Raw genomic sequence first — 27,446 nt, 5'->3', positions numbered from 1 at the left:
TTTTTTGGGGGGGGGGGGTTATTTTTTGTTAGTGGGCCTTTTTTTTTTTTCCCTTTGGGTTGGGAGGCTTTCACCTTACGTGTTTGTTAGGCTATATGGGGGTGTTGAGGTAATTAGCAGCCAATGAGACTGAATTTTGAATGTGTGTGGGAGCACAGTGATCCGACATAGAAGATTTAGAGAGACTGAAGAGCTAAGTAGGTTTGGTGATGAAGCATATTGGATCAGTACTGTTAAAGACTCTTTGATCCATAAGACAGGCTTAGATATTCCTGTGATGATCCTTAATGCCTAGTAGATGAGTTAGTTTTTGAATTAGAATGGTGAGCAAAATCTTGGTACTGAGGGAGCTTTAGCAAGAGTTAGTAATGACTCTTTATCCCACTATAATGCCATGAACATATATGAAGCTATGGTCAATGATTATACCACTCTCCAACAAGATGGTTGTAGAGAGAGATAGGTCGGACCATTTTAGATCAAGGATATAAATCACGGTGTCGGTTGGATCGGACCATTTTACCATCGATTTTGGATCAAAAGTTGTGTTTTAGACCATTATACCCTCAATAGATATGGATGCCATATATGATCGGTAATATCGGACGATACACCGATACGGTGTTGATACTTAATAAAGTCTAAAAGCTGTGATGAAATTGGCTAAGTACTTTTATAACGTGACGAATGACTTTCCAAACTTCAGGTATCGTGGAAAATCAATATTGAGTATGAAATCGACTTGCAACAACCAGACTAAACCTTACCTTATCAGGTCGAAATAGGAAAGTAGCAGTGAAGCTTTTAAGCAAGACATGATCCACGCAGTGATACTTTTTATTTTTTGGGTAACGTAACCTACTGGGCACCTCTTTCTTCTTTGCTGGTTTTCAGTTTCCTGTTAATTCCTTTCACATCCTGTGCTCGTTAACACTTGGATCTTGGCACCAAATTGAGTGGATTCTCTCTTTCTTTCTTGCTTTCTTTTTTTTCTTTTCCATAAAAACGCTTGGATTCTCTTTCATCAAGGACCCAGTTTCTCTCCACACCTCAGCCCATCATTGGGATTGGATGTGTTACAAACTAAAAAACTAAAAAACTAAGGCATTCACCTAGTAAGGAGAGTAAAAATGACTATAGGATCGTGACACTATAGAAAACCTTGATTTCCATTTTCAAATGGTACCAAAAAATGCAAGTACAAAGCTCCAAGGTCATACTCTTGTTCCTCTTTTATCTACAAGCCCTCTCTCTAATAACAAATAGTTTTGTTGGATTAGGGAAAAGGTTGTTTTGGTCCGAAGGCTTAAAAAAGGAGTCATAATGAATCTTGGATCCTAGTAAGGTTATTGGGGTAACTTCGTCCAATGGGGGGTGTATTAAATGTTTTCTCTACAGTGGATGGCTCCAGACCACGATGTCCCATCTTTGGTCGACAGATCAGAAAACTTTTCTCCAATGGATTAAGTTTGTAAATACAAATTTTCAATTTATTTCTTGGCAAAAGTTTTTCTGGTAGATAGAATAAAGATAGGATATTGTAGCCTGGACTAATCCACCATGGAAAAAGCATTAATACTCCCCCTATTGAACGAAGTTCCCGAAATACTTCTCCACTCTCATCCCAGTGTCATTATGAATCTAACCTTTTTAAATCGCTTTATCACCTTCCCCTATTTCTTAGAGCAAACGAGAATTCCTATTAAATATCTCTATCTTTTTGTTTCAATATATTTCTAATAATTTAGCATGAGAGTTCTTTTCATGAGAGATTTAGAGTTTGTGCCGTGGTACTGTTTGATACCATATAGGAACAAAATAGGAATTGCAAGGAAAAAAGAAAAGATGGCTGGGGGGAAAGAAAGGGAGAAAGTTGGATTAACTTGGAATGGTCTGAAATTCAGCATGCGCAAAGTGGTCTTGAGGTTTGTTCCAATTCACAAAATTTCAGCCCCATTGACTTACCATATGGTAGATCTAGGTGTTTTTTTAAAATGTTTTTTCCTTAATGCTTTATTTTATTTCATCTATTAATATCGGAAGATAGTTCTCTGTCGGGGAGTGTACCACCAATGCCCAGACACGGGTGAAATGATCGTCTGTCCCCCATGAAAAGCGGAAATCCTGCTCCCTCACTGAGAACACCGACCAATTAATTTATTTGGCTAAAATTCATTTAGATAATCTTTTATGATAAGCTTATCAAAACGGTCCACTATTTTGATCACGAGAGCAGTTGGTTTTTGGGCAACTAACCACTAGAACTCATCCACAATTTTTGAGTCTCATTCGATCTACCACATGACATATATGTGGGCCGACATAAGAAGCTGTCCTTGATAACTTTGTCTTTATTATTTTATATTTTTTATTGGACATGTGATAGAAAGCATATATTGGTGTGATCGAGGGAGGGAAAGAATCCTTCATGGGCGTGGAATCCATTAATGAACAATATCCTGTTTGTTTCATTTTGGAAAAAACATCTCGAAATTTAAAATCAAAGTTCTTGGCCAAAATTTTATATATTGCATTTTAAGTAAAATATCTTTTTTATTTTTCAGTCCTTATGCAATTTTGAAACATTTTATGATGAGACAAGCAGAACCTAACTGATTCATTAGAAGAAGACTGGAGCGTCCTATCCTTTTATTTTTAAAAAATTCAGGTAAGAACAATTTTCAAGTCTACCGAGTGAGAAAGTTTGTGGATAAGTAGACCATAAAGGCCTTGCTCAAAGTTTCAGCTAAAACAAAGTTTGCAAAAATGGTGTAATATAGCTTTCAATATAAAACTTAGGGAGAATGTTCTCTATGCCGCAGCACAGGTTACACCCAGGCACATGGACCTGCCACTTAAGGGGGCAGGGTGGTCATTGCGTCTACCCCCATGTGTCTGGGCGTAGCCTGCCCTGCGGCACAGAGAATAGCACCCCTAAAATTTACCATGTGGTCATTTTAGAAAATTTCTTAGATGTCCATAGGGTCTAAGTGGCCGCATGATCCTTCCATGTGAAAAAAACTAGCTTTGAATTGGAGAAACTCTCTAGTCTTGCCAGACTAAAAATAAAATTTCATCTTTCCTTGGTTCAATATTATTGTCACTAGGGTATGTTACTTTTTCAAATCTCATAAGATTATTGTATTTCAATATGGACAAATGAAGTATCCATTCTGATTGTTGGGCTGAGAGTAGCTGGTTTAGATTAGTCATGTGTTAAATTATAGTCTTATTCCGTGAAATATCCATTATATATTATCATGCATCTTGTGTATGTCCATGCGTTTGTACTAATATTGTAACTATCATTGTGCATTCTCCCATTGTATAAAATAAAATAAAATAAAAACTCTTCAACTCAGAGTAGGAATACACGGTTTAGAGCAAATCATCATGAAAATGGATGGTTCGGTTCTATCTTGTGACTTCAAGAAACATCACAAAATTTGTGACTCTAGTAACTACTGTTTTTTTAATGAAATTTTTTTAATACCAAGTAATCAATTCCCAATTTATGATAGAAAAAGGTCCCCATGATGCTAGCTTGTGAAGAAATTCGCACAGGTATAAGTTATAACTCGTATAAGCCATATGTTCATTCTGCATTTCGCAATAGAAATAGATTTGGCTTGAACGCAAAGCGGTTGTATGGTTAATAAACGTTGTACTTCTTACCTACTACGAGTAATACACTGTTAAGTATTTGACCGATATGCCAAAAGCTTCAGAGTTGATAGAACGTGTTAGATCAAGTCCTTTAACCTATCTCATGCTAAGTTGCCCAATTTAACGTCCATACACTAGAATGAGCCTCATTAAGCACATAATGTACACATTAACATTAAATGATTAATTTTAAATAAACTCCATCCAACACTCAAGAAATTCCCTACACATGTAGGTTCTTTCACAAGCTGGTGTCGTGGTACATCTCTCCCTAAAAATATTTGTGTGGTAATTTTGACCATTGGATGCCATGTATGTCATAGTCAAATACTATTTAGCAGAACATTCTCTAGTTACATACGCATGAGTTTAATTTCTGTTTTAGTTTGGGATAATACGATTCTATAATTTATTTTAAACTTCTGATTTAGATTAATTTTAATAGCATTCCATAGATGATTCCGACGCACTTCCACCCAAACTTCATCAGGACGTCCTCGTCTAATCACTTAATAACGAAAAGCCCATAAAATCCTTCCTGCAATAAACATTCGAGTATTTCTATAAAAAAATAAATAAATAATTGAATTTTACTTTTTTGATAAAAAATAATTAGAAAATAATTGAATATTACTTTACTATTCCTTTTAAAAGTGAAAATTCCAATAAAAATAATCAAATGGATAAATTACAATCAGGCCCTCTAAATTTCTGAAAACTTTAGATACCTCCTTTCACCTTTCTTAAGATTTCAAATATTTCAAATATGACCCTTTGTCTGTTAAAATTTGGAGACGATATTAACTAAACCTGTAATTACCTCCTCATTTCCTTCAGTGAGCTTTGCAAGGATGAAAACACTTTCATTTCTTACAAAAAGATATTTTTTTCCACTTATTTCTTTCTTGGGAAAAGATTGGTTATGCTAACAATATACTGTAAGCTAGCACATTATGTGCCTCTCTCTCTCTACCTCCCTTTGAGGGGTAAGGAAGACAGGGAGTCATTTCAAAAGGGGTGGGGGGTGGAAGAGAGATATAGACACATTGGGTGCTAGCTTACGGTATACTGCTAGCGTACCCATCCCTCTCCCTTCTTTCTTAAGTTTTGGTCTAACCATGGTTTTAGTATATGGTATTGGTCTCCGCCACTTTACCCCGAAAAATATCGATATGACTGAATTTGGACCATTTTACCCTCCGATGATACCAATACCAGTAATACTTACTGGTACTGTATCAGTATAATATTGGCGATATTGATAACTAAGTCTATGGGTCTAAATGCATGTAACATAGTTTGGCTCTTGCTGCAAATTCAAAACCACCTCCACTGTTCCAGTTCTCACGCTGCTGCGTATGGAAATGAATTCTGTGAATTTGTAGTTTTGTACAGCAACTTTATTTGAACAGTCACATGCCACCCATTAACTTTTGGGATTCAGAGGTTCTGACGAGATAGATAACCTGTAACTCTATAATCAATCCTTATATATGAATTGAGTGAGTTTTAGGAGAGGAGGCAAAAGAATTGAAATATCCAGAACGTGTAAACTGAAAGAGAGTAAAGAAGGGAAGACAATTATTATTGGTTTCTGGAGATGGATTGGAAACGCAAAGAGAGAATCCTACTTTCAAGAGTTCACAATGGGGATGCTTATTCTGATACAGGCACTACACGTCTGCAACAGCTTGGTTATAAGCAGGAGCTAAAGCGTGATCTCTCGTAAACATTTCAAACTCTCACTTTCTCTTGCTTCTGCTTCTGTTTAATAACTTCTAGTTCTGTTCATTGATACCCAACTTCTCAGGTTGCTTTCAAATTTTGCGTTCTCGTTTTCGATTATATCGGTGCTTACAGGGATAACTACCCTTTACAAGACTGGGCTTACATTTGGGGGACCTGTTGTTATGCTTTATGGGTGGTTTATTTGTGGTCTCTTCACCATGTTTGTTGGGTTGTCAATGGCTGAGATATGCTCTTCTTACCCAACCTCGGGTGGTCTCTACTACTGGAGTGCCAAGCTTGGTGGCAGGGATTGGGCTCCCTTTGCCTCATGGTTGACGGGCTGGTACTTCCTTCTCCTCTTTCTACTTAGTGGTGGTGTTGATTCAGATAGGGTCTCCCATGCATGAAAGCTTCCATGATTCTTGCACAAGAAAAAGAAACCCAAAAAGAGCTTGCAATTTTCCTTTTTGTACTCAAAACCATGATGAATTGGTGATAAATCTCGACTGATTCTTCCAGTCGAACAGGGCTTCCTATAAAAGCTTCTTTTTGTGTGTGTGTGTGTGTGGGGGGGGGGGGGGGGGGATTGGCTTTCTCTACTACAGGCATTTGTAGTGACTATTTCATGGATTGGCACAAGTTCTCTTGGATTCAAGGCCTTCCTTACATAGGAAATTAGCTTGTTAGCAGGTGAGTTTTTTTAACATATTATATGTACCTAAACCTGGAACCCTTTTTGCATTTTATTTTCTTTATGATACTTGAGGCAGAGATTTGCATTTCCCATCAGTCCAACTGATGTAGAGAAAGTATCGATCCAGTTCCTGGATTCTCTGGACTGACAGAAAGTGACCCGATCTGGCAGAAAATACTTAAAATTCCCAAGGCCAACTTCCAAACGGTGTAACTTTGTCATTTTTTCATCCAATTCGCCATTAAAATATCTTTTCGGAAATGGCCCATAGAGATCTAAAAGTTCATAGGAAGTAGCCCAGTTCATCCAAGACATCCACTTAAAAAACCCTTCAATTTCTAGGCCGTTCAAGACTTCAAAGTTTGGCCACAATTTTTGAATTTTGAATTGTACTTTGACCTATTATATAAGGTCTCTTTAGGGTTTGTAATCTTCATCTTGAAATCTGCAAGATGTGTCCTTATCTTCTACCTTGTGGATTCGAGGATCGTTAGTGCTAGAACCATAATATCTAGCCCACCCATCCTTCTACTGCATCACCAATTTAATAGTAAATTATGAAACATTTGTTCCTTTTCAGTCAGGTCTGCTAATGCTCATCAAATGAAGTTTCATTTTCTCCCTTTTTCTTGATGCAGGTTCAACATTGTTGGTCAGGTACTTCTGAGAATGCATATATTTTGAAGTTCAAAACCTCCAATACTCCATGGTGGCAATGCTTGTTCTGGAGTTCTTGTTAACTAAGACAAGTAAAAACTTGAGTCAATAATCTTTTAACAGACTGGTATGTTTGCAGTGGGCTGTCACAACAAGTGTGGATTTTTCACTGGCACAACTAATTCAAGTGATCATTCTGCTTAACACTGGGGGAAAAAATGGTGGTGGATATGAGGCTTCTAAATATGTAGTTATTTGCTTCCATGGTGGAATTCTACTCATTCATGCCATCATAAATAGCCTTCCTATAGCCATCTTATCCTTTTTTAGTCAACTTTCTGCTGCATGGAATATCATAGGTAGGAAGAAATTCCTGGAAATTATTTTTTCTTCTTAATGTCCGGGTGATATAAGTGGGTGTTTAACCTTCTTCTAAGACCTGTAACCTTTCTCTCCATTTCTAGGTGTTTTTGTCCTTATGATTCTCATTCCAACTGTTGCAACTGAGAAGGCAAGTGCCAAATTTGTTTTCACTTGCTTCAACATGGATAATGGAGATGGAATCCACAGCAAACCTTACATATTTGTTCTTGGGCTCCTAATGAGCCAGTATACCTTAGGTGGGTATGATGCATCTGCACATATGGTAAGTTGTCTATTATATGCATGGCATTCTTGAATAAATTTACCATTTTTAGAAGATGGAGATACTCTTCGAACTTGAAATTAGAACCTTGAAGTTCTTTATTATTGATTATGATGAGTGTTTTTAATTGCAAGTATAGCCATTTCAACAGGTCTGTTACATTATTTTGCTGATTAATTGAGTATAAGGACACATTGTGTTTTCCTAGAGTTTGCGAATCAATGTTGAAACCATTACATGTGCCCAATCTTCATTGTTAAAGCAATAGAAAGAACTCCCTCTTTCAGTATGAAGGCCTCATCCACTGATTCATTCAGAAATACCTTAGAACGTGTTTGGTTGCTTACATCTCTAGTTGTTACATCTTTAGACTCATGAATCTTGATTTTTTTTACCGTTTGGTTGCTTACATCCGATTTACATCCTAAGATACATCAAATCTAAAGATGCAGCATTTTACAATAAATATCTGAATCTTAAGATTTCACCTCATGAGGTGAAATCTTGAGATTCAAGTAATTTTACCCTATCATATAAAAAGGGTAACATCTTCGATGCAAGAAAAAATCGTGAAAAAGAAGCTTATCGTTGAACAAGGCGAGAGAAGAACGAAGGAGAACGAAGGAGACAAGGCCTCTGCTAGGAGAAGTTGAAGGAGAACGAAGGAGGGAATTGCGGTGAGTTCATGGCTGTAGACATTGCACAAACATCATATCTCTTTCTCTCTCTCTCTCTCTCAGCTCACTCTCTCTGTTTTTAGGGTTTTGTGTTCGATCGAAGGAGAACGAAGGTGGAACATTCTCATTCGAGCTTTCTCTGTTTTTAAGTTTACGGTGTTTGATTGAAGGAGAACGAAGGTGCAGGAGTTTCCGGTGCCCTTTCTCTCCCCTATCTCCTACCTGCATTTTTTTTTTTATTCTTTCTCATGTTCCTTCCCTTCTCTGTTGGCTGCATTTTTTTTGAAAGATCTTGAAATGGTTTTGTTTTGAAAGATTGGACAGCCCAAAACTCCGAAGAATCAATAGTCCCTCTCGGTTCGATTCAGGTCTTGATCCGAATATCCCTAATCACGAGAGACGAACGCAGAATCGAAACATCGAAAGAAAAGAAAACGAAAAAGAAAGGAGGGAATTTTCTCTTTTCTTTGCCTTTTCCTTCCTCTCTTCCTCTCCCTTCCAGGGGGTTCTTTTTCCATTTCAATAGTCCACAAAGTAGTACCTTGGTAACCCCTCCTTCAAACGATGGGAATGTGTTGTTTGGTATGTCGTTTGTCCACTCGGAAGGTTGCCATTAGTAGCAGTTGTATTTGCTGCCCAGCCAGGAAACTCTTCTCGGAGAAGTGTATTTTCCGAACGCACAAAGGAATTCAGTCCATTTCTTTGACTTTCTTTACTTTCGTTCCTTAAGCTAACATCCATAGCAGATATAGAAAAAGAAAAATGTTATATGGTGCACAAGAACGCTTTATACTACACTATTTGAAACAAAGGACTCAAATGATCGGTTCCTGCATCCCAATAGAAGTGCCCCTTCGAGCCCTTGTTTGAGTCTTCAATTCTGTTTCCTGCATTTGCTTTGCAATTCCAAAGTTCATTGAGCCTCCAATAAGCTGTTTATTTGAGACACCCTCCTTTCATAGATGTTGGGTCAAAGCTACCATCCGAGATGAGTAGTTGAGAGTCTGTGTATCCAATTGAAGGAAGAAGGAAGGTAGTCATGAAGAGACTAGACAAAGTGTTGGATGAAAGAGAGAGAGAATTTCAGCGAGATGAGAATAATTGCCAAAATCCATCACAAAAACCTAGTTCAATTGCTTGGTTATTGTTGTGATGGCCCAACCAAATAGGCTTTTGGTGTACGAGTATATGACAAAATAAAGCTTTCCATTCAGTCCCTACTCACAAAACAAGCTTCATCTTACCAAAAAAAAAAACAGCAAGTTTCACCCTGGTATGACTACGTTTACCATAATGTATAATTTGTTTACATCCCATTGAATTAATTACAAAGTATTGATTTATTTGTTTGTAGGAAAAAAAGAAGGTTGTGGATATTTCAAATTTATAGATGAAGGAGAATCTTCAACTTCAAACCAAGAAACAAGGAATACCGCAAGATCTTACAATTGTCACATCAACACCAAGTCCCGACACAAACCATCTCGCAAGGCATTGTCGAAGGAAAAATATCGACTTCCCAAAAACATACAAAGGATTTGGAAGATATCCTGAACGTTATAACTAAACATTAACAAGTAGGACGAGATCTTGGGAGGAAGGAAGAGAATGTGACAAAATCACGTGGCGTTGTCAAACCCTCTTATTTTGTTTTATGTACTTGAATCAAGTGACACAAAAATGTGAACCAACTTGTTTGATTGAATTCTATTTAACTCTTCTCATTTGTCGGAAAAAATATTCAACTAAGGCATCATATAATTAAAATCATTCTACCAACGCATCATATAATTAAAATTTTATATAATTAATTAAAGAGGTTGCATGGAAGGAAATGTGCACACATAATAAAATTATTAAGTAATTTACCAAAAATTAAATTATTAAGTAGAAATATTAAAATATTTATATTCTAATTTCAAGTATATTTTATTATTACTAAATTATAAAATAATAAGTATAAATAATCTATTTCATATTGCATTTTATCACATTTTGGGTAGATTCAAGTATCGTGAATCGGGGTAACCAAACACTTATTATGGTAGATTCGAGTTTCGAGAATCGGGTAACCAAGCAGTTATTCTATCGATACGTTCATCCATAGATACTTTGATCTATAGATGTTACATCGAAGGTGTGGGTACATCCAGAAATTTACACAACCAAACGCATTCTTAGATCGCCTTGCCAATCCAAAATTGCAATTTAGTCCAGTCAAGACTAGTCAAACATTGTTGCTTTTCAGGGACTCTAGTTCTGTTATGTTCTCATGGTGGTTATTATATTGCTGAAACAGAACTTGCTTTCACTTTTCATCTATCTGCAGACAGAGGAGACAAAGAATGCAGATATGAATGGACCAAAGGGAATAATAAGCTCAATAGGCATATCCATTGTTGTTGGATGGGCTTACATACTTGGTATCACATTTGCAGTAACAGACATTCCATACCTTTTGAGCAGTGACAATGATGCTGGTGGTTATGCCATAGCAGAAGTATTCTACCTAGCTTTCAAGAGTAGATATGGCAATGGAGTTGGGGGAATTATATGCTTGGGAGTGGTTTCTGTTGCCATATTTTTCTGTGGCATGAGTTCTATGACAAGTAACTCCAGGTAAAAACTCTCTTTTAACTCTTTTCAAACATCTAAAAATTGTTTATTTTTTGGTGGTTCCAATCCTTAATTTATTTATGAACTGCTAAGCACTGTTGGTCAAATCTCAGGATGGCATATGCATTCTCAAGAGATGGAGCTATGCCTTTTTCATCATTGTTGCAGAAAGTGAACAAGCATGAGGTCCCAATAAATGCAGTTTGTCTCTCTGCATTTATCTCATTTTGTATGGCATTGACGGTATGACATTTCATGCTTAGAACGACAGTTATAATTTTGGGGGAGCTTGGTGTGATTCCACTAAATTGTTCTCCACTTTGATTACTTCCCCTGTGAATCAGTTATTAAGAAACTCACCCTTGTCCAAGTTAACTTACAAATATTTGACAAAACTCTGTTTATAGTCCAACTATGAGTCAGAGTCCTACAATAGTCCTCTGTATGTCTACTATGCCTCTACAATTTGTAGAGTTGATCAATGAACAATATTCAAAACAGAGGACTATAGTAGGACTCTAAACAGAGAAGGCCGACTATAGTTGGTTATCCTATTGTTGATACTGGTCATGTCAAATTTGTATAAGTTTGAAGTAGCTACGCTACTTGACCATGTCTCTAATGCTTACAAATGATGGTTATCCGGAAGTTGATTGACAATTCTTGTGTTGTGTACATCTCTTGCAGTCTCTGGGAAGCACAGTGGCATTTCAAGCAATGGTTTCAATTGCAACCATTGGACTCTATATAGCCTATGCGTTACCAATCTTCTTTAGGGTGACATTAGCCCAGAAAACTTTTGTTCCAGGACCCTTCAACTTGGGCCGATATGGAATCATTGTTGGCTGGGTTGCAGTTCTTTGGGTATTAACAATCACCGTTCTCTTCTCTTTGCCTGTAGAGTATCCCATTACGAAGAACACTCTCAACTATGCTCCTGTTGCAGTTGGCGGCCTTGTTATTCTCATTGTTTCTTCTTGGATCATCAGTGTTCGGCACTGGTTTAAAGGTCCCATCACCAACATAGATATTTGAAGGGGGCTAACACATTGATTCACAGTTCTCAGTATAATAAATGAAACTTTTGAAGCTTCCTCTTTTGTTGCAACTATTTTCTTCTTACAGTTGTTAAGTGGGGTTTTATATTATAGCCATCGGCACCTAAAGTTAACTATATAAATCAGGAATTAGCAATTATGGGTCTCATTTTAGATTTCTTGCAGGATTTGGACTTTGGGAGAAGCTCCAATTTGTTCTCATGGTCATCATCACTTACTACCATACTATACAATTCAAAATTTTATTTTTTGAAGATATTGTAAGATAATTCCAATATTATTTTGGCTTAATTAATTATATCATATTCTATTGGTGTGGGTTCATGGGTATAAACCTAGTTTGGGATTATTTTAAAGTTAATGAGGTATACTAGTCTTTTCCATTGTGGGAGTGGATTGGATTAGGATTTATATTTATTATAAACACATGGTTAGGGTCTCTGCAGTCATTTGATCTCATTCTCTGTACTTCCCACCAAAGATGTGAGAAGCATATGTGAGGCAAGGAAACTGGAGAAAATCCTGATCAAGGTTTTATTCGCGAAGGATGGCGACATAAAGAACTATGGTTTATTCTATATCGTTCTTCTTTAACATACGTGGGTACAAGGTACTTCTAATACCTGTTTTTCCATTCTTTTATTCAATCACATTCTAGTTCACTGTATGGAGATGGATTAGGGTTTTTACAAAATCTAAAGAATTTTTAACAATTGGTATCAGAGCGATCCATATAGACTGAGAATTGATTGCTTGCACGTTTAAGAACTTGCAACGATTTTTTATTAATGAAGAACGAATTTTCTGTTGGGTTTTTCGCAAACTTGTACTTGTTTTGGTCACTGTCGAAATTTTAACTAGAGAAATTCAAATATTTTTATACCGCAAGATAGTCCTTGGCGAGACAAGTATTTCGATGGGTGGATCGCCACCGTCGGTGGCCGAACGCATCGTCACGTACCAACCAAAGTGGCGAGTGATATCCATTCGTCGACAAGGTTTTAAAATAATAAAAAAAAAAAAAAAGAAAATGATTATGACATCACAGGTAAGGGTGTTAAACGGTCTAGTTTCGGTTAAACGGTTTGGTTCAGTTTTGACTATTTGATGATAGAAACCGTAACCAGACCGTTTAGTAAACGGTTTCGGTTAAATGGTTATACACGGTTAAATGGTTATACACGATTTGGTTAAATGGTTCTACACGGTTTGGGTTAGCCGGTTATGAATAACATCCCTGATTTACTAAATAGTTTAATAGTTTTCAAACTAAACCTCCTGCATTTTTTAATAGAAAATGGGTTGTAGCCTGTAGTGCATCTCTTTTAATTAGTAAATACCTTCAATCATTGTTTACTCTTTTTTTTTTGGGGGGGGTTAGAAAACGATTTACCTTCTATTTACTAATACTAATTAGTTATTAGTAATTAGTTATTAATTATGAAGTTATTAGTTTTTTTTAATTTTTAAAAGGAAATCATTTATTGAAAAAACTTGACTTAGTGAGTTAGTGACTTAGTGGTTAGTACTTAGTAGTTGCTATTGCTAGGTTTTGAATCTTTTGATTTTTGGTTTAAACGGTTATAATCGGTTGTAATTGGATTAAAAGGCCTGAAACCATTGGATTAATCGGTTAAAATTGGACCGAACCATTTAGCTAAACGGTGGCATTTTTTTAACCATAACCAGACCATTTATTTAAACGGTCTACCGGTTTCGGTTTAAACGGTTCGGTTCGGTTTCGATTTTGTTTTTGACACCCTTAGTCACAGGGTTGACGTCACGATGATGTCGTCTAGCTTTACTTGCGGGTCAAGTTTAACCTAGTCAAGGGGACCCAACCCGGTCAGACAGACCTAGGTTAAAGATTCCCTTACCCGATCAACGGACCCGACCCAAGACCCGAAATGCTAACCCAGTTTTTTTGTGACCCATCAATCTGAATATCAGACCCAATGACTTGAACCGGTGATTCGGGGGCCGAACCGGGTTGGATCGGTCCAGCTGAACTTTGGGTTACCTCGACTTGAACTGTTGGTTTTAATTTGAACCGATTTGTTTACTATTTTGGAATCATAAACTTCTAGAGGCCCGTGTGGGTTCGTTTGGACAAATTTTGAAGTGCGTTTTTTGTGGGTTGTTTGTTTTTTCGTGTTCTTTGTTTTGATATGTAATTTGGCATATCTTGGGTAATCAAAGACCATGGTTTGGCGGTTTTTGCATTTTTCTGCAACCTTGAATGCATGTTTAGGTCAATTATAATGGGCGTGGAGCATCGGATTGAGCACTAGTTTGGACCGTTGTGTCCGTCTTTCTGAGTTGTATTTTTAGGTGTCTTGTTTTGGTATAGTTGACACCTCCAGGAACTTGTTTTGATGATTTTTGCCTGTTATGGTGTATGCGAACACAGTTTTCTTAAATTTTTAATTGCAATAAGTTGTGGTTGTCCCGGTTTTGGGGGTTTACTGATTTAGTGAGATACTTAATGTATCAAGATGACTTTTATGTCAAAGTTAGTTTGTGCATAGAATTTTGGAATCTCCAATTTGACTGCAAAGATTAGGATTGTAAAGTGTTATGAACTCTTGATGAAATTAGGCGGGATCCACCAAAGTGGTATGCCTGGTTCCTATTGTGCTGTTTTTGTAATTCAAGGATACATATTTACATTAGCAATAAAATAGATAATGTTCACCTAAATGTGACATTGTCAAGGCTTATGAAGTTTTATGCATAGGAAATTGAGAAGCATGGCCTAGGGGTTTTTTTTTTTGTGAAGATGGCCTAGGGGTTTCTTATCACCCAAAGGTGAAGGAGATTTTCAAACGTTATTACCTTTTTGCAGTAGTTGCAATGAGAGGACCAACGCATTTTTCGATCCAGAGATTAAAAAATATAGTGCAGTCGGAACTCTTGTTTACTAGTTCTAATTGTTGGCATGGTTCATTAGGTGTGGGTATATCACACCAAAATATTGGTCGACTTAGATTGAAAAATAAATTAGATGTGTTTGCCTTGTAAAATGTGCTTCTGCACATGTTTAGCTGCACGACATATTTTATGGAAAATCGTAAAAAGGTTGGGTAGAATCTATCAAAGTGGAACATCTTATGCTTTTATGGTTTCGTTTTAGCAGCAAAGTTGGTGGCATTTGCCCAAAGGTGATGTCACCTAAGTTAAGGAAACACATGTTAGAAAGGACAGCAATCTAAGGGTTCCTTCTGCCCAAAGGTGATGAAATTTTCGGGAGTTAATGTTCCTTTCGCGGTAAATGCGGATGAATAAGAGAGCCAGTGCATTCCTAGCCCAACAGATAGGGGTGTAATAAGGGTTGTAACTCTTATTTGGTTTTATATTGATAAGTACACTGATTATTTAATTAACTGGCCTGGTTATTCATGACTAATATTTTGTTGATTACTTCTTGTTCCTCCATGATATCTGATCTTGGGAATGTTTTTCTACTGCTTTTACTCTCATTAAAATCAAGTGTTTTTTAATAAGAAAAGGATCAATGTTTTGCATTCAGGCAATTGTTTCAAAAGTTTTATACATTTTACTTGGTGGTTCATTGCTTATTTTAGTTAATCAGTGAGAGTTTATTGCTTTGATTAGTTAGTGGGAGCTCAGTGGGAGTTTGTTTATTATACTTAACTGTTATGTTGCATGCTTGATATATGGAGTATAAAAATTTGTGAATATACCTATTTATGCTTGGTTTAGCATTTGTATGCGTATGTTTATTAATATGTGAATGTTTCAAGGCGGTAATGCCAAGGTTTCATGACGGTAATAGCCAAAGACAGTATTTAGCCAAAGTTAGTCGATAAGCAAAGGTTAGATATTAACCGGTTTTGTGGCAGTTTGCCCAAGGGGTGATGGTTAATATCAAAGTAAATGACCCATAAGGGCATGACAACAAGGTTCATGTGATTACATGATGGTTGTCATGGTTAATTTTCCATTGCGGTTTTGGTTAGCAAATAGACTTGTGTTTGTGACTGACAGAAAGTTGTATCCTGTATATTGAGGCGTATCTTTTGCTGTTGTTTGACATGAGTCGATTTGTTAGCTGTATCAAGGTTTTAAAGTGATAATTTGTAACGTGAGTCACAGGCCAAGCCAGTAGGGAGATGTGTATAATTAATGTAGTCCAAGTGGAAGATTGTAAGATATTTTCAATATTATTTGGGCTTAATTAATTATATCCTATTCTATTAGTGTGGGTCTATGGGCATAAAACCCGGCTTGGAACTACTTTAAGGTTAATGGGGTATATTAGTCTTTTCCATTGTGGGGGTGGATTGGATTAGGATTTGTATGTATTATAAATACATGGTTAAGGTTCCTGCAGTCACTTGATCTCATTCTCTGTTCTTCCCACCAAGGATGTGAGAGGTGTATGTGGGGCAAGGAGACTGGAGAAGATCCTGATCATGTATTTATAATAAATACAAAATCCAAAGAATTTTTAACAGATATTCCCCACCTGATTGTCATATAGCCTAAATACTGCAATTTTTTTATCGAAGGAATAGATTGCTCTAATTTCTGCATGCAACATTGAACAAATCATCATTTAAAATGGAAAGAATAAGGTCACTCTAATACAAAAAAAAATTTGTAGTTGTTTGGTATTATGGGTCCTATCTCTATTTAATAGGGTCAAACCCATTTATCTATTGTGACCAAAACTCTACAAGCCCTTAAAAGCCCCTGAAGCAAAGCTCATAACCAAAAATCACTATTAAGATTAAAATGAAAAATAGCAGAAAACAAACATGAACAAAAAAGGGCAATGTAATCTAACGGGAAACTACCATACAGTCAATTTTGGACCAAAATCGAGAATTGGATCGGAACCGGCCCACTAGGAACCAGAACCGATCCACCCAGTTGCTTATTGGTCTGGTTCCAGATCTACCAATTAGGAACCGGAACAAATTCACATCCTAAGTTCATTACCCTATATATTATATAAATCTAAAGACTCAAGGTCATGAGAGCAAAGGTCAAACCCTTTTTTTTTTTTTTTTGGTCTTTCAATTTTGGTTAGTACCACTCGTCTCATATACTATTTTACCAAAGATTTGGCTGTAAATTTAAAGGTTCATTTGGAAATGCTAACTTAAGACACATACTTTAAAATAATCCTAACTTATAAGGGTGGTGGTGTTCCTACTTATAAATTAGTTCTGCGATTTGAGAAAGAAAAAAAAAAATGAAGCACATCTCATGGGATTGAAATTAGTGTCTTATTATATCACAATATATATATATATATATAACATGTGTTAGGGATTTTTTTTATTTTTGACTGTTTGGAACCGTTTATGAACTGGAACTTGCCCACCCATTAGTTAATGGTCCTAGATCTCAAGTTTGGAATTGGTTAACTTATTGGTTCAATTCTGGTCCTGACCCCTTAGGATTGGAACTGTTAAGGAACCGGATTGATAGCCCAGAATCGAACCAATTGCCACTCCTACCATACAGTGGCCACCAAGGAAATTATTAACTAGATCACATTGAACTTTATTGTGAGGTGTTTCACCACTGACATTTCTCAAGCATGAAATTATTAAGACTATCAGAACTATATATGAACCGAGAAATTATATGTTCTTAGTTGGATTCATTCATGTTGTTTATTAAAAGATATGCAGGTCTAGAACCACTATAGTAGGTAGGAACTTCTTATATAACAGGCTATAACTGAAACATATGCTTCATAACTGCACGTATAGAGCAGAAGAGCCTTCATCTTTTTGATATACACATCATTCAGGACCCATCTGCACCTTCTGAACTGTCGCGTTCCTACATGCACCCAAAAAGAAAAAATTGGAATATTATACACCATAGCACTATTTAGCTAATCTGTCAAGTACATAGCTTTATTGGAGAATAATTCGTAAATTGGCGACAGGATGCCAGTGTGCTTCTTTGGTAAAGTGTGAGGAAATCATACCCAAGATTTGGGATCCAATTCCATGTTCAACTTTAACAGCACCAACTAGTGGTGCAAGTTTGGTCTGGCCAGCTCAAGTCCACCAAAAAATTCCAGGGCTTGAGCTGGGCTTTTCACCCTAAGACCTCGGGCTGAGCCCAACCATATACATTAGGGATGTCAAAATGGATGCCAAACCCCAAAAAAAAAAAAAACCGATTAGACCGAACTCCTTAGCTGTTTGATATTGGTTTTGATTTTTAGAAAATTGAGACAAATCGAAACTAAATGATAACCAATAAAAATGATTGAAACCGACTAAATGGACAGAAAGGGGAAAACTGATCAAACTCCTTAAACAATCCGAAATTCAGACCTAATCGATATATGAAAAACTGACTGAAACATGAGTCATTGACTATGGTGAGCCACTAAGAGAAGCTTATCTGGATAGGACTGTTCAAAGATTTTTCTACCCAATTGGATTCAATATGGAAGAGAAGCTCAAAAGAAAATCACACATATATAAGTATCTGCAAAATAAATTTAGAACTGACCTTATTGGGAAACAGTTTGTCAAAATCAAAGTCATCAAACTCTTGAGGATGTGAATGGACTTGACAGATGTAATTTCTCATAAGATCACATACAGTACCAGAAGAATCTTCAACATATTGATAGTTGCCAGCAACAGTAATATCATCAAGACCTTCAAAAGCATCAGGAATTCCTTCCCATCCAAATTTATATGTATTTTCAGGATTAGTGACAAAAGTTGTCTCCTTAATGACATTACTAAAATTTTGTGTGATCAATTTCGCGACTTGAACAGAACCACCTTGGGATCCAAGTGCCACCTTCTCATTTGAAATTTTATTTCCAAGTGAGAGTTGGAAAGAAGTATTATTAAACAGTTCCCCATAAGTTGTCCCCAAATTTGTATGTTGCTTTCGCTGTTGCTTTGGTTGCTGCTTAAGTTTTGTCTTGGAAGAACAACGATGCTTCTGTGAAAGAGAAGGTATTTCACTTAATTTCATTGAAAAGCTAAAAAAAGAGAACAAAGATTATTGTTAATTGATGCATATTACAGAAATTTGGCCATCACAACGGCCCAAAAGGGTGTGTACAGTATGTAAAATCTGTTATTGAACACACCCTTTTGTAAAGATATGTTGAAAGTACACTTGATCTCTATAAATAGAGGGTGGGATGCCATTCATTTCCATTTTCATCAAAACGATTTCAAGTATTCTTCTCTCTTGCTTTCGTTTATGTGGTTTTGTTGAGTGTAGAGCACAACCCTTGGTGTCCTTTGGTGGCCTAGTGAGTGAGTGCATCACTACTAGACTGCCTATTATTTGGGGATTATTATATCTTAGGGTTGGATCCCTCTACTGCCGAGCAGCCCATACTGCTTCATGCGCCCCAGACACAGCAAGACGGGTAGGGGTAAGGTGGTCTTTTTCGCCTTATTGAGTGTGGGGTGCACGGAAGTAGGGGCAGCTTAGAAGTAGAGGATCCAGATCCTATATTTTAGGGGTTGGTTGCAAGTAAACTTGTTTGCACAAATAGGGGGCTTCCACAACCTTAAGGAGAGTGGTCATTTGGCACAACTCAATCCATTCAAGTGGTGCAGAATCAGAATCAAGTCACAGTGGTGCAAAATTTGAATCAAGAAAAGTTGGTACACTCTTCTTCAATTGATGGACGTTTCTACATAAGATTTAAGTCTTATAATCTTTTGATGTTACATATTACAACAATAAGTGAAGTATAGTGCAAACAATTCTTTGTCATTATCACTTTTTTTTGGTAATAAGAAAAATCATTCATTTAAAGTTCGGTACTCATTTAATCATTATTATTAGTAGTATTCTTTTAATTTTATGTAACAATCATAAGAAAGTATCAAATTTATGACCCGACCTTATTACTACATACAACTCTATAAACATGCAAGTTTAATAGTGACCCATAATATAGTTTTTGAAAATTAATGAGATTGCATCTAAGGAAAAAATTCTACATAATCTTAAAGGAAAATGTCCATACGTACATGCAAATGATCTGAAATTTGCTTTCTTGTTAGTCCGGGTACTTTCATCAACTCAAGAATATTCCTCGGAGTAGATTCTGATTGAGTAACAAAACAATGAATAATCTTTTGGTGTCCAATTATGTGAATCAATAACTAGTGGAACATACAATAAACAGTTGAAAAAAATATAGTTTAAATTTTTTGAGATGAAGATCTTACTTTGAGGGCCTAATGACTCAATAATATCTATGAATCGTTGGTGAAGCTCTTTAGTCCAATTCATCCTTGGCCGCATGTTTTTTGTAGTTGTAATAATTTTGTTTTCTTTTTTCTCTTCACCTTCCTTCTTTTTGGATTTCTCACTATTGAACTTTTGTTGTTGGACCTACACAAGGCAGAATTAAGAATCAATTTCTGATTTCAAATGCAAATATTATATAGGAAAAATACTTAAGGGGAGAAGTTATAATTGTAAGCACACTTAAAGAAAGAAAGGAAATTTCTATGGTCTTGTGATTTCATTTTTCTTATTCTTTCCTACCATTACAGCTAAAAATATGTTCTTTAATAATTTATTGATTAAATACTATGTTATCATTACTTCGTTTCAAAGTAATTTTTTGTGATTATTATAGTAAGATTAAAAAAAAAAAACCTTTGTTAATCATGGAACAAAAACGCGTGCCCCTGTATCTGGCTGCAAGGGTAGCGTACCGCATGCGCCCAGAGAGCGGTTTCTTTCCCTTACCTTATCTATATTACAAAACTTAGCTCAAACCATTAAATATTCAACTCATCATGCATGCCTCAAAATGGATAGATATATCCTTTTAACATGTTTAGTACTTGCTCTTCTTGAAATTTCATGGATTGACTTTTATTGAATGACTTCAGGTTTAGATTAGATACTCAAAATAGCTTGTTACATATTATTATAATATAGTATTTGGAAAGCAAACGAGGAAACATCATTTACAAAGATTGAGACTTTCTCATACAACTCTAGAAAAATAAATAAAATTTGGATTTAAAATTAAAGGAGAATTGTAAATATAAAATAACTAAATACATGTAAATCAGAGCAATACAAATGAATTAGGAACAGCTAAATGTTTGGGGCAATAATATATATATATCTAACTAAAACCTAATATTTAATTCATGAGCTGATGTTCTCTATGCCGCAGTCCACCTTGCGCCCAGACACATGTGCTGGGTATTCCTTCCATTCAGGGGGGCAGGGTGGTTATTTCACCCACCCCTATGTGTCTGGACGCAGCTTGCGCCCCAGCACAGAGAACATTTGGCCTTATTATATAAGAAGAAAGGTAAAAGTTTCTCTGAACGAGTAGTATGCCTACAAAATAAGAGGACGGTAATACCTAATTGTACCTTCCTCATCAATGGCACAATTAAAGGTTCAATCAAGCCTTCTCGCGGAATTAGGCAAGGCGACCCTCTCTCTACGAAAATTTTCATTTTGTGCTCTCAAGCCCTCTCTTCGATCATCTCTAAAGCTGAGAATTCTGGGCTTATTCATGCTGTTAAGGTGCGGAACAGAGGCCCCTCTCTTACCCACTTGATGATTGTCTCTTATTCTCTGAATTGAAGCTGGAGGAAGTGTGCAACTTGAAGGCCTTCCTGGAATTATATTGTCAAGCGAGCGGGCAAGCTATAAATCTTAAAAAATCCAGACTTACCTTCAGTTCCAACTCCCCCCAAAAATTCAAATGCTGGTTTTCGCGAGTTCTAAAAATTCCTTTTGGTGATGGACCATCGAAATATCTAGGTTTGCCAACGGAATTTGGTGTCTCAAAAGCCCAAGTGTTTAAGGAGCTCATTGATAAGGTGGGGAAGCGCTTCCAAAGGTGGAAACACAACCTTCTCTCCCACGCCAGTCGTGAGGTGATGCTGAAAGCTAAGGCATTCTCCATGCCTAACTACACTTGTTCGCATTTCAAGATCCCAAAGGCTACTCATAAGTCTCTTTGTCGATCGGCAGCAAATTTTTTCTGGGGTAAAAGTGATCAAGCCCCTAAAATCCATTGGATTTCATGGGAAAGGCTTAGCCAGCACAAAGATAACGGCGGCTTGGGGCTAAAGGACCCAACTTTGCAGAACACAGCCCTGCTTTCCAAAGTTGCTTGGCGTTTGTGGAGGCAGCCCGATTTCCCCTGGGTCCAGTTCATCAAAAGTATATACTTCCCTCATAAGCCTTTTCTGGAAGCCGGCCCTAGTCAGCAACCCTCATGGGGTTGGAGGAGTTTAATAGAAGGAAGGAAAGCTCTCTCCGGGCTCTGCTGAAAAATTGGAATAGGCCACCATGTTAAGATTTGGGATGACAAGTGGGTTCTTCAGTAAAGGAGTTTAAGCTCCAGTACTCTAAGCCAGATGACTGCTCTTTGCTCCATGTCTCTGATCTCATTGGTTAGGATATTAGAAGTTGGAGAAGCTTACTTCCAACCCTTGGATCGTGAGGCAATTTTGAACCTTCAACTAAGTATTTTCCCTCATGAGGATTCTCAATACTGGGCAGCAGCGAAAAACGGAGTATTTTCAGTCAAATCCGCTTACCGCTTCCTAGCAGATAAAAGAAGCCAGCAAAAATCTGAGAGTGCTTCCTCCTCAAAGTTGCATCATTGGGACCAGGTAAGTACCAAAGTCTGGAGGACTATCTAGTCATGGCCCACTCTTCCCAAGATTAGGTCATTTCTGTGAAGATCTTGCGCCAATGGTATTGCTACTGCTGAGAGCCTTCACCACCAAAATATCCCCATTGACACAATGTGCCAACAGTGTGGAGCATCGATGGAGTCAGTGGATCACATTTTTATGGAGTGTAGCTTTGCTAGAGCTGTGTGGTTTGGATCCCCGCTTTCCTACTACCCCCCTAATGTGGGGCATTTCTGTCTGCACTTATGGATCGAGAGTTGGGGTTTTTTAGTGTCGAGTAATCGCAGAGCATCTAAGGAAGTTGCAGGCCTTGCATCATTCATTGTGTGGTTTATCTGGCATGCCCGCAATGATATGATTTTCTCAAGGCAAGCCTGGTCTCCTGAAGAAGTTGTCTTTGCAGTCGTTAGAGGGCATAGTGAGTTTTCCCAATCCTTGAGCCTCCCCCAGCAAGGTCGTGCCATCTTGGAGCCTAGGCAACAGGTGGATGAGCGGTGTTGCCCGCCAGCAGGTTTCTACAAGCTCAACTGCGATGCATCTCTTGCGCCTGGCTTGGAGAATGGAGGATTGGGGTTCATTATTCAGGACCATCTCGATTATTGTTTTCTAGCTGCCTCCAAATCTGTGCAGTTCCACTCGAGCCTTATGGGAGAAGCCCTGGCAATGCGAACTGCTCTTCTCCACACTCTGGGAGATTGCATTGACAACATCATCGTGGAGTCTAACAGCCTTGAACTTGTTTTGTTGATCCAAAATCACTCGAAGCCCAGCCCAATGTCCTGTTGTTCAGTATATCCGACACCTCTCCTCTTATTTCGTGGTTTTCTCTATTAGCCGCATTCCTAGGGAGATTAACAGCGTAGCTGACTCCCTAGCCTGGAGTCTCCTGTCTTGTCCGTGTAAGACAGTTTGGCCCAAATCCATTCCTTGGATCCAAGATTTGTGTTCTTTGGACTCCTTAGCTGTTTCACGGTTTTATGATCAATAAATTATCTTTCGACCAAAAAAAAAAAAAAACCTAATTGGACCTCGTGGAATGGGGATTCAATCATTCTGCCTTTCGAATTCTAGCCCTGAATTCAATCACTTATTTTCTTGTGCATATATGCATCCATCACTCATCCGTGCATACTTTTACACCCTTTTGGTTTTCCTTGATTTTTTTTTTAATACTTTAGTTTTCCATGTGTCTAACTCTTTTACGTTGGCAGAATTTCATTCCATTCAATTTAGCATGTGGTGGACAATAGGTGGTTGTTCACTTATTTTATGTAGATGTGGCTGTTGAGAAACTCGACCTAGAAAGAACTAATTTTTGTTTTTTTTACCTATAAGAGAATGTATAGGGAAGAAAAAATAATTAAAGAAATAAAAATAAGGGGAAAAGAACATTGCAGGCTATGTAGCATATGCTAGCGCCTCCCTATGTGTATCTCTGTCCTCACTTCTAGGAATGACACATCTACCCCCTATTATGTGAGGAGAGAAATAGGCATATGGAGACTCTAGCGTACACTACACAGCTAGACAGGGAACTCAATCCCTAAAAATAAATCAACAATCTATCAAATTATCAAATCTAATAAAAAAAGAGCGTTCCACTACACAAGCTCCCACTACTGCAAGGTGTGGGAGGGGCAAAGGTACACAACCTTACCCCCGCTTCGCAGAGAGGTTGTTTCCAAGTTTGGAACCCACAACCTAATGGTTGTAATAGCACAACTTAACCATAGCGCCAAGGCTAGCCTAATGGAAACAATTTTTTGCATGCATTCATCTAATCAAAGCTATATTGAAGAATAAACTCTCAGATCAATTTAGCAATAGAAAAGCAAATATTCAATGTTATATCAAATCAATAAGACAAAAAGAAGAGAAAAACAAATCTCCAATACCTCTAAGTTTGGATGAACATAGATCATGCAATTTTTCTCCATTCACTAATAATATGAAAGTCCTCCAAAAAACACTGCAAATACAATGATAAAAGGGCATTGATCAAGCTTATGGAAAAAAAAATCTTCTTAATTATATAACTAGTTGTCTCACATTTTAGGAGGAGGATCCAGAGGACAGGAAGAACATGAAGAAAATGAAGAACTAAGGAGTCTAGCTTGAGAAGAATAGGGGAAAATGACAAAGCAAGTGAGGAGGAGGATATTTAAATACGATTTCAATGGAATGTGAAATTAAAGTGGAGGTAGTAGCTCTAGGTAGAATATCTAAAATTGTACGTTGGACAATCAGATTTTTTGGAGTGGGAGATGGAAAGGTATTTTAATGGTAGGTCAATAAATGCATTGGATTCTTTAGTAAAAATTAATAAATGCATTGGATTTTTTGTAATGATAATATGAAATAATTCAGAACACTGCCCTAAAGGATGTCATATTTTGCCCTATGAAATAAGGGTTTTTCCCTCATAACCCGACACTGCCCCAAGAAATACAAGTTGATAGAAATTTGTAAGACTTGAAACTATTTTTTTGTATTTCCTATAGATATTTTAAAATTGGAGACAATTTGTAGAAATCATTCCTAAGAATTTGAAAAAGAAAAAAGGGAAAAAGGACCCTACCCCTAGACATAGGATGAGGTGAAATGATCATCCCAAACCCATGAAAGGTGGAAATCCCACCCATGTTGATGCTTCCACGTACACCCCCATTGGACCCCGCATTGGCGCATGCATGGATTAAAGTATCAATATGATATCGACAATATCAGTATTACTAGATATCGATACCAATATAATACCGATATTGATCGATGAATTTGGCTAATACATATATTATATTTTTTTGAAATTTCATCTGGTTCTGAATCATTAGGGATACCAATACCTTTAAGCTTGGGAATATGAGTCACGTTCCGGACAGAGAATACATTCCCGTAAAAATGAAGATAATACAAGAAATCTAAATTAATAGTCTAGGAGAGAATTCAAAATATTCATTGTTGGGAACCAGGTTTGGCAGGTTGCTCAAATGGATAAAAAAATCTTGAGACACCTGGTCAAGAGATAAAGATTTGCCTAGGCTTCAAAAACAACAAGAAGATTCATTTGAGTTTTTTTTCGGGTAGGTCCTACTCTATCCTATTCTATGGGGTGGGAGGGAAGGTGTGAACCAGGAGACTTGAACTCAAGACCTCCTAGTAGGATGGGCTTTAACGCTTTACACTCTACCAAGTACACTAAGCACTTATACACATATTCATCTGAGTTGGTCGATGCTTCCTTGCTTCGACTTGGTTTCTTTTCCCGAGTCAAACGTGACTCATCGGGTTTGCTTTTATTTTTTCCCTTAGCCCATCTCTTTCCTCATAGATGATAGTTATGGTCTATAATCAAGCCAAATCAAATCACTCTAGCTAAAACACCAAAACTTAACAAATCAGTCTCCTTTAACATTTTTGGGTAAGAAAGGATGTTATTCCAAAGAAGGACATGAGGAACTCGAAGCCACCAGATTACAGAAATCAAGAAGTCAAGGAGAAAATAATGGCCACACTATCTTATATGCCAAAGACAAGGCATTTCTAGTTAGAGAATGTACAACAACATTTGTGTCCCTAGAAACACAAGTGGGTTAACTTATTAGGAATAAACCCACACTCTCCAAAAGAGAGCATATTGTATTTATGTAGAATGGTAGAAGATTACAAAAGATCTCTCTAGTTTAGGAAACCCCAGAGTATGGAAATACAATATATACAATATAGAATAGGAAAGACAATATTGTCAACACTGATAACTCCCAGATAGGAAAGCTCAGTATCGGTAACTCTAGGAGAGGAATGTGCATAGTATGGAAGGTGTTGAAATTGGAAAGTGTGACCGTTGAGATCACGCAAGATTGCATATGCTAGGCTGGCTAATATCTTTTGTTGATTCACCACCTCAAGTGGAAGATTTGAAACTACGAATCTTCAACTTGTGCTTTCATAAAATTGAACCTGGAAAATGAGAGTCCCTTAGTAAAAATGTAAGCAAGATGATCTTTAGTGGAAATAAATTGGACCGTGATCTCTTTCTTGGACACCTTATTGTGAACAAAGTGGAAGCATATTTTCACGTGTTTGGTGTGGGCGTGGAAGACTGGGTTCGCCGATAGATGGGTGACATAAATGTTGTCACACCACAGGATTAGTGCCTTAGAAACTCCAATTCCAAGTTTGGTAAGTAGAGATCCCAGCCACGTTATTTCAAAACATGCGTTTGCAAGGGCCTTATATTTAGCTTCAGAGGACGAACGGGCCATGGTCTATTATTTCTTTGAGTTCCACATTATCAGATTGGAACCATGAAATAATGTATATCCCCCTGTAGATTTCCTATCATCGCTGCTGCCAGCCTAGTCAGCATCATCAAAGGCCTATAAGGTGATATCTGTGGATTTTTTTAATAAAAATACCATGACTTTAGGTGCCCTTAAGATATCTGAGAAATTGCTTCACTAAAGTCCAGTGCTCACCAGTTGGGGCATGCAATGAACTGTCATGCTCTACTGACAGAGTATGCAACGTTAGGATGGATTAGGGTTATTTACTGGAGGGCTCCAACGATGGACCATTACTGGGTTGGATTAGCCAGTGGTGCACCCCTACAACTAGTTATTTGGTATTGGTAGCAATGGCGGTGAGAATTGGTTTGCAATTAGTCATGCCGGCTCGATGGAGAAAGTTCAAAATATACTTTGACTAAGAGAGTATCACCCCTTGTGGGTATACGAACTGTGTCAACCCCAAGAAAGAAGCTTAGAGGACCCAAGTCCAATTGATAGCAAATGTGGAGGACAATTGTCTTAGTAGAGAGATAATGTGTGCACTTCCACTGCTAGTTACCAGAATGTCATCTACATATACAAGAACATATATGGTAACCATTCCATTTGTGACTATGAAGAAGGACGGGTCTACCTGAGAAGCCTTAAAATCGGAGTTCAGTAGGAACTGGGAAAGTGAACCACGCTCTTGGTGCTTGCTTTAAACCATATAATGATTTTAGTAATTTGCAGACATAATCTGGTTTACTTTTATCCT

At 37.3% G+C, this 27,446-nt stretch overlaps 1 protein-coding gene and 2 long non-coding RNA genes across 5 annotated transcripts in view; 1 reads left to right on the top strand and 2 right to left on the bottom strand.

Annotated features, from left to right (window-relative positions):
• The window catches only part of LOC122651825 (amino-acid permease BAT1 homolog), a 38,024-nt gene extending 26,304 nt beyond the window's left edge, over positions 1-11,720 (top strand). The window contains exons 1-8 of one of the 3 annotated variants that reach the window (XM_043845378.1): positions 5,216-5,391; positions 5,477-5,737; positions 6,727-6,745; positions 6,885-7,104; positions 7,210-7,391; positions 10,398-10,687; positions 10,798-10,927; positions 11,372-11,720. In XM_043845378.1, the coding sequence (XP_043701313.1) occupies positions 5,267-5,391; positions 5,477-5,737; positions 6,727-6,745; positions 6,885-7,104; positions 7,210-7,391; positions 10,398-10,687; positions 10,798-10,927; positions 11,372-11,719 (1,575 nt within the window). In that variant the 5' untranslated portion in view covers positions 5,216-5,266 and the 3' untranslated portion in view covers position 11,720. Of the gene's footprint in view, positions 1-5,215; positions 5,392-5,476; positions 5,738-6,726; positions 6,746-6,884; positions 7,105-7,209; positions 7,392-10,397; positions 10,688-10,797; positions 10,928-11,371 lie in introns of those variants that run through there. The other 2 variants (XM_043845376.1, XM_043845377.1) reach the window with 2 other exon arrangements.
• Positions 11,721-17,365: 5,645 nt separating this feature from the next.
• Positions 17,366-18,409, bottom strand: LOC122651830. Its single transcript, XR_006331521.1, has 2 exons — positions 18,250-18,409; positions 17,366-17,562 (listed from the first exon to the last, which is right to left on the bottom strand). It is a non-coding gene; the product is annotated as an uncharacterized LOC122651830 (long non-coding RNA).
• A 270-nt stretch (positions 18,410-18,679) lies between these two features.
• On the bottom strand, positions 18,680-20,111 carry LOC122651828. Its single transcript, XR_006331519.1, has 3 exons — positions 19,950-20,111; positions 19,749-19,825; positions 18,680-18,696 (listed from the first exon to the last, which is right to left on the bottom strand). It is a non-coding gene; the product is annotated as an uncharacterized LOC122651828 (long non-coding RNA).
• Between the last annotated feature and the right edge of the window lie 7,335 nt (positions 20,112-27,446).

This window comes from Telopea speciosissima, chromosome 2 (assembly GCF_018873765.1).
Source record: "Telopea speciosissima isolate NSW1024214 ecotype Mountain lineage chromosome 2, Tspe_v1, whole genome shotgun sequence".
Taxonomy (NCBI): Eukaryota; Viridiplantae; Streptophyta; class Magnoliopsida; order Proteales; family Proteaceae; genus Telopea; species Telopea speciosissima.
Note: the sequence above shows the minus strand (reverse complement) of the source record. Positions and strands in the feature narration are given on the sequence as shown.